At 44.6% G+C, this 7,960-nt stretch overlaps 1 protein-coding gene across 1 annotated transcript in view; it reads right to left on the bottom strand.

The window, feature by feature from the left end:
* LOC125288491 (receptor tyrosine-protein kinase erbB-4-like) overlaps nucleotides 1-7,703 on the bottom strand; it is a 274,673-nt gene extending 266,970 nt beyond the window's left edge. The window contains 1 exon segment of the mRNA XM_048234899.1: nucleotides 7,342-7,703. Within this exon segment, the coding sequence (XP_048090856.1) occupies nucleotides 7,342-7,414 (73 nt within the window). The 5' untranslated portion in view covers nucleotides 7,415-7,703.
* Between the last annotated feature and the right edge of the window lie 257 nt (nucleotides 7,704-7,960).

The following is a 7,960-nucleotide window of genomic DNA, read 5'->3' on the forward strand; positions in this document are numbered from 1 at the left end:
ACATACAAACAGTATAAACTTGCCACACATACACTCTCAAACAGAAACATGCACACACAAAGCTTTTTTTATATTCTGAGGGACCATTTCAATACAGGGAGGTGGGGGGGTGCGGATACTGTAGGGTCCTATAGTATGTAGTCCAACAGACATCTTCATTTCCATTCTATCTTCCTCTATCTTCTCTATCTCTCCCTCTCTCTTCTTCTCTTTCTCTCTCTCCCTCTCTCCACCTCTCTCAGTCGCTCTGAATTCCCTTTCTCCCTGGTCCCCCCGTCTCAGCTGCCACTTCCAAACGTTCGCTCATTTATTACAGGTCAGGGAAGCAGAAGGAGCCGTTTAAAAGGACAAAGTGCCCCCCCCCCCACACCCACCCTACTGCACCCCCCCCCCCATCTTGTTTCACCTGTGTGGTGGTGGCCACACACTACACAAACACACACACACACACACACTGCTCGCAGTCTCTTCCCCTGTGTTTTAGCAAACATGTGTACCGACTTGGTCTTCCTCTCTCCTTCCCTCCTCCCTCTGTGTAATCCATCATTCCTGACTTCTTTAGTTCCTCATTCTCTTCATTCTCTATCAGAGTCTCTCTTTTCCTGCATCTCTTAGTCAAGTGCTCCTAAATACACACACTGATAGAAACAAGTACAAGCTTGCATGGTAGTTCCTGCACATGCTGAAAATATTTTTTTTTATTTGAACAAATGATTAAAAATGCACTATTACCGACTGTAAATATAAATGTTCCACTGATTTAATTGGACTAGTGGTGTTAGGTCATAAATGTATAGTTTATTACTACCAATAAACTACCTTATTCACTTGTGCCAACTATCTGCACACAAAATAAACAGATTATTTCTTTGTGGAAAAACACCCATTATTTTTGGACCTCAAACATTTTATGAAGATAAATGTTTTACTTTACTTATCCTCTTTAATTGCACTAAAGGGAGGAACAGTCACACCATCTGGCCACAAACAGAGTTTACAGGGAACCAAACATGCACCCTGACCACTTTGGCAAAGAGCTGGGTTGTTACTAGAGCTCAGACCGTAAACTCAACCTTAGTGAGAGCACTCTCTTATTAGTTAGTTATGTGAACTTGAAGGGCGATGTCACGTATTAACTTATTAATATAAATAAATAAATAAATAAATATAATGGGGTAATCAATTATTTTCTATGACATCAACACTGGCACCCAGGCGAGCAGCATTGCAGAGTCTCCAAGAATTTCTAACAGTCTTCCCACTGTGTGTTTAAAGCTTTATACACACACACAGCACGCCCATCGCTTGTAATAGAGAGATGGGAAACATTTGCTTTGGATGCACAATCATGCTTTAATCCTCTAAATAATCACCTAATCTCACACGACCGCAGCGAGAGGCGCTAAGCTAGTGCAGCTATGCTTTCTGTGCACGGCAAGACGGCCAGTCAAGATTATAAACACCACCTCCTCCTCCTCCTCCTCCTCCTCTTCCTCCTCCTCATCCAGTCTGCCGCTCATCTCAAAGCAGTCAATATCATGGGCCGACATGCTGTAATTACCCAGTACACACTGATTAGCGTGGGACATTTCCAGAGACAGCTTACAAGCAGGGGGACAAAAGAGCCTCTCTCTCTCTCTCGCTCTCTCTCTCTCTCAATCGACACACACAGACACCACCTAGATGACACACTCGACACGCATGTGGTCTTTAGAGCGAGTGAGCGACACAAGACCCTTTGGCATGTTGATGACGGTGTCAACCTGTTATTAGCCTTATTGTGTGTACACAAAAACTCGGCAGTGTGGGGGCTGCATCTACGCCCTGGGTGTCCTCACTTGCCAGTAATGAGGACCGGTGGGGAGTTGTGCCGATTCCATTGTTGTTCTAATGCCTCTTGACATACATGCACACATCAAGGAGAAGTAGGAGGGGGATGCTTGTCTGGCTAAGAAACATGAAGCTTTGACTTCAAATAGGCTTTGACTACGGCTTAGATAGTGTAGTTAGTCAAACTTCAGATAGACATCTAAATTAACTGTTGCACAAAGCAGTTTAGTTCTTGACTATCTTAAGTAGGACTATGTTGCTATGAATTCTGGGTAAAGTAAGACACTTTTCAAAATAAACATAGCAGTCGTCCTTGGTACAGACTTGTACTTGACTTGACAAGACTTGAACACATCTGTTTTGGGATGCCAGGAACAACTGCTGGCAGTGCAGGAAACTACAGGGAGGTGGGGAGCAGGTGATCGCTAATACAAGTGGATTTCCGTATGGATGGCTGATTATACGGCGTGGCAATTCTAATAACGCGCACACCGGTGATTATGGCACCGGGGCTCAGTGGGGAGGTGCAGCGATAAAATCAGCATGGATTTATAAGCCTATGAAAGGAAACACTGGCTCCATTGATAGTGTTGCCTGCCTCACCTCACAGCGAGCAAGTTATGCCATGGAGGAGCAGCAGGAAACAAGGAGAGAGAGAGAGAGATAGAGAGAGAACAAACTGAGAGAGAGAGACAGAGAGAGCTGGGTTGACATTAATTTAAAACTGTGACACACTGATTTTCACAGACATGGATGCCGCTAACGTGCAGATATGATGGCTCATGAAAAACAAAACTAAACAGAAGCGAGCTGAAACATTGCAGGGAAGAATTTCTTGTTGTTATTTTATTCAATTTCCCCGACATGAAAAATGAATGCTCTCAACTTAGTCACTTCCTGTGCCTTATTGCCTGAGCAGACCCAAATTATTCAATCACCCTGTTGAGCATGTAACATACAAGTAATGTGTCAAGGATGATGAACGCACTGCACGGATACTATAGTGTATTATGTATGTAGTGTACATGATGTATGAAGTACTCCGATGATATCTTGTCATTATTAAATGCTGGTGTGTAAACATATGTAAACATATGCAACCCTTGGGGAGGCTAGCAAAAAATTGCAAGGCTAGTATTGACAGGTTGGGGCATCTGGAGAAAGACGACAGAGAGAGAAAGATGAAGAAAGGGAGCGAGGACAGGAGGAAGGGAGGGAGGAAAAGAGGGAAGGAGGAAGGGAAAGAGAGAGGGAGAGGGTCCCTAGACGCTACCCAGGGTGGTTGGGAGTAGGGGCTGTGGTGGGGGAGGGTGATTGGGGGTGGGTGGGATGCAGTCGTTTCTGAGAAGAATTACAAGTGGTGGCGAAAAACAAACCCCTCCGGCCGCTGAAAAGAAATCCCCAGGGGCTTTCGCCCGCCTGCCTGCCTGCCTGCCACACAAGCGACCCCTCGAGAAAGGCAGCCTGGAGGATTACAACTCGCCTTATTGGTTTTTCTCCTTTTCGCCACGAGAGCTGACAAAGCTGAAGATGCTGTTCAGTTTTGGGCATCAAAGAGGAGGCCGAGAGAGAAAGAGAGAGAGAGAGAGAGAGAGAGATGACAGCAAGAAGAGAAGAGCAGAATAGACAGATGATGAGAGAGAGAAAGAGAGAGAGGGGAGAAAGAGAGAAGAGAGAGAAGAAAAAAGATGGAGAAGAAAAGGGAATGACAAAGAGAGGATGAGAGAGTTTTCAAAGGAGAGATGAGCAAGTGAAAGTCTTAGCAGTTTTTTTTTTTCTTTTTTTTTTTTTTGAAGTCGACGTTTGCTTTGGCCGCCCGTAACCCTCATGCCTGCCCCCCTCCAGGACTTGGCACGAGACGATTCACCCAAATCAAAGAGGCCCATTCTCTCCATTAAGCATGAGGCAGACAGAGGTTAACCCTCCTCCACTACCAACCAGGGGAAGAGAGAGAAAGAGGGGGCACTGCGAAATTACGGTCATTACTGTGGGTGCTAGAGCTGAATATCCCTTTTAGCCGGTTGTCTTGCCGGACAAGTGGAACAGTGAAAATCTCTACATGTCGCCATGTCTGTGTAAACATTTAGACAGTCACTTCTGCTCTTGAAAAGAACCACTTTGTTTGGGCTTTGTTGAGACACAAACTTGCCCGTTGTTGATACAGACGTAGGTCATCTCTGTTGGCCTCTGGATTGTGAGACTGGATGTCATTTCAGGCAGCCGCACGCTGAGCTTGGTCCTGACCGTGCGAGCATCGCTCGCTGAGGATTCCTCTGCAAGGCCTTTGGACAGACTGTCCAATTAAAATGCAAGTGCATTGTTGTGTGCAGGGAGTCTCGGTTCCCCCTGTGGGCCCTGCCCAGCACAAGGTCACTTGCACTTAAGGAGCCAAACGAGGGCCTGTGAGAAACATTTAATTACGTGCGTTTCATTGATTGAGGCCATTTTGCTACCCACTGCCATGCCTCAGAGACCACCAGCTTCCCTCCACTGCTGTTAATTGCATACTTTTCCATTACACACTAATACACCTACACACATACACACAAACAAGCATGTACACACACACACACAAATACACATACACACATACACATACACATACACATACACATACATATACACATACACATACACACACACACACACACACACACACACACTCAGACAGATATATGCAGATACACCACACTCCGATGGAGGTGGGTCAATGATCAATTTAACATGCATCATTATTAAGGATTCAATGGTCAAACCATTTAATGCTGTCCATCACGGTTATGGGAGGTACTTCACAGCTTCATCATTTAGATCCGAACGCTAATGCAAATTATTCACCACTAGAGTGGGAGTGTGTGGCTGTGGAACCTCACTTAAACTGCCTGGATATTCACACTTGGTACAATTTTTACGAGGGCCACATTGACGTTTCTCTGGCTGTGACTCCTAACCTTGCCGTGAGGCACATTGTTGTGGGAAGATTATTTCGGACTGCAGCCGTGATACAAAGAAAAGCCTTACTTCAGCCTCTTGAACTGCTGGACTCGCCTCGGCTTTGACAAACAGTACCGCACCATAAAAGATGAGTACAGGGAGGCTTTCCTGATGAAAAATCGTCTGTCTAGACAAGAGCGGCCCCGCGGATCTTAATTACCAAGAGATAAATTCTCATTTCCTTTCGCTCATATGAACTCGCCAACGAGGCCTAATCCGTGCCAAAGCTGATTAATAATTTGATATTGGTATTCTTCGGTTGACCACCAGTAATTTCCTTGAGAACTCTTAAATGTCATCACAGTCTGGGTCAAATTTAGTGCCATCTGCCTCCTGATAAGAGAGTGGCAGTGCATAATGAGGACCATTAGGAAATTTGTGCTGTGCCGCACAAAAGCCAGGGGAGGCAGAAAAAACAGGAGGGTGAGAGAGGTTGTTCAACAAGCCGTCTTTGTAAACATTACTGCAGAGTAACCGTTTCGAGGATGGAACTGGACCTCGATTGAAATATTCACTAGGGGACCCACCAGAGAGTGTGTGAGAGAGAGAGAGAAAAAGAGAGAGGGAGAGGAGCGAGAGAGAACCACGATAATGTCAGGCATTGGCAACAGTCAAGAAGAATCTCTATTCTGCACACATAGCATCCCGAGTGAGCGGCATAGCTCACATTCTTCAGCAAATTTGCATCACAAATATGCTTCTTTGCAGGGATTTGGCAAGCTTAATAACCTTGACAGAGGACGGCCTCTTTCACTCGGCCTCTTAACGTGTCGCCTCTGCGTCCTCTTAATTTGGTCATCTAAAAGCAATTCAATCAACATAATGTTTCCCTCTCGGGGGTCCCCATACTTGATACCTGCCAGAACTGGTCTTTTCATTATGGTTTCCACAAGGGCACAACTAAGCCATCTCTGGGAAAAAAGTACCCCCAGACTCGGGGACCAAAAATCACTTTACTAATTAGATGCTCACACAATTGTGTAACTTTTGAGAGAATTTTTTCATTTGTAGGGCATCTGATCAGATAACAAGCTTTAGGATTAGGCCCCAAATACTGTATACAATTAATAAAATGCATGTTGTAATGTACTTAAAAACATACGTCTAAACAATTACTAAAACAACACCCAAACAAACAGCATTAAAATATGAATAACTAGACATGATTATAGTATTTGAGAAAGATTTAGATAAATCTACCACTTGGCCAAAACTTACACCACACAGTCTGTTTATGTTTTGATTATGTGTATGTTTATGGTATTTGGCAGTGGCTTTTGTCCATAGCGACTTACAGTAAATAAACACTACATTATGTTTGCCCACTGAACTGTTACAGCCTCCTAACTTCCTCGTTTTTGGGCAAACCACTCACTGACCATATCTGTTTATATTTGTGAATTAACATATTCAAATAAAACGCTGACAAAGCCTCCCTCGCTCCCACTAGATATGACAAAACACGATTCATAAGCGGCCAACGCAGGGCTCGGGTCTTTCTTCGCAGTCGATATGCATAATGAACAACATGTATGAGACGTAGCGGGGAAACAGTGTGGGGCCCGCTCGTTTCTCGCGGAGAGTAAAAAATATTCGCTCGCCTCAGCGTGTCTCCGTTGAATACCACCATCGTGTGGAGATGCACGCTCACTCTGTCAATCGACAGTGCCTGACAACTTTCCCTCTATATCACGTTATATGCTACTTGTCTATTCCAAATGTTAGTAATGTCAGTATGACAACTGCACAACAGAATCAAATCAAAAAGTGCGAAACAATTTGCGCATTAGGTCACACTGTCCCACGATATGACAAAATAGTAGCCTACTGTATGAGGCTTTGTTCAGCGGCAATAAAAGACGTTGATGAGTCTAGCCTTTGTCATTTATCGTTTATGATCCTGTGGCATAAGTGACATTTCTATTTGCGTTGGGCTGTAATTTACAATGAATGGTGGCAGGTGGCATTTGATTATCATAATTTGTTGTGTGCTGTGGCGCACGGTGTCACCCGAGCACCTCGAACTACTAAACTGAGAAAGCTCTAACAAACAAAAAATGCATTGGCGAAACGACACTTGAATAGATGCCAATAACCAGTAGTATACCACTGCATTTACCGTTATGCAGTGCTGTGGCCCTTCTCCAGAATGTCAGGGCAGCCCCTATACACAGTCTGAATTCAGGGTCAATGTGTATGTGTCATATCACCAAACTAAGCATACGCAGGTCACGAAAGAGTGAGGTCCGTGCCAAACACCATGCTCAAGCTGACTGGCACACGGCTGTTGAACGTTAACGTCCCAGACGAGTTTCCCGGTGCTGTTGACTGAGACTTGACAGGGTGTGTACATTTCGCAGTTCGGTAACTTTTATACGACAAAAAGGGAGCCAAATAAGAGACCATCTGTGCTCTCTTGGGACAGAACATTCCCTTAGTTGTAAGTGTGAAATGAGCGTTGGCTGAACGCCTCTGCTCGGACCGTAAACAAACACCTTGCGCACAATTGTCACTCACCTGACTGCGAAGCGCTCAGCCAAATCATAGACGAAGTGATAAAAAGGCAATGAAGAAAACGGGGAAGCTTCATTTTGTTCAGAAGATTCGACGATTGTAACTCCCTTTTCTCACATGTCCAGTAAAGTATCCCGTTTTTCGCGCGGTAATAAAACTCAGCTTGTGTCCAGTGGGCAATTCTGATTGTCACATGTATGTCAGTCGGGTTTCGTGCTTATGCTTGTGTCTTGGTAATCAATGCAAATAAAGTTATTGGAAAAGCGTATTCGTTAGTTTCCACTGCGCCTATGGCTTCGTCTAGATTGCTAAACTGACACTGACATTATTCTTGGCTGATTTCGGCACGGAGCGACCGTTCGGCGTCCGGGCACACCTCCCCCGAATGTTTTTTGCCGCCCATCTAACGAATGATTGGCTATAGGAACAGGTCCTTTCTTGAAATCCCCACCCCATATCTCTGTTCGTCGTCATTCATTGGCTGATTAACTCATTAATGTGTTAAAATGCTGCTCTTGCCTGCTACGACACCTGCTTCAAAGTGAGGAGCAAACTTAGAAAACATTTCTTCACTATGATCTTGTGGTTGCGCTTAGGTGTAACAATAGCCTACTTCAAGCAC

The sequence above is a fragment of the Alosa alosa genome, chromosome 23 (assembly GCF_017589495.1).
Source record: "Alosa alosa isolate M-15738 ecotype Scorff River chromosome 23, AALO_Geno_1.1, whole genome shotgun sequence".
NCBI lineage: Eukaryota > Metazoa > Chordata > Actinopteri > Clupeiformes > Clupeidae > Alosa > Alosa alosa.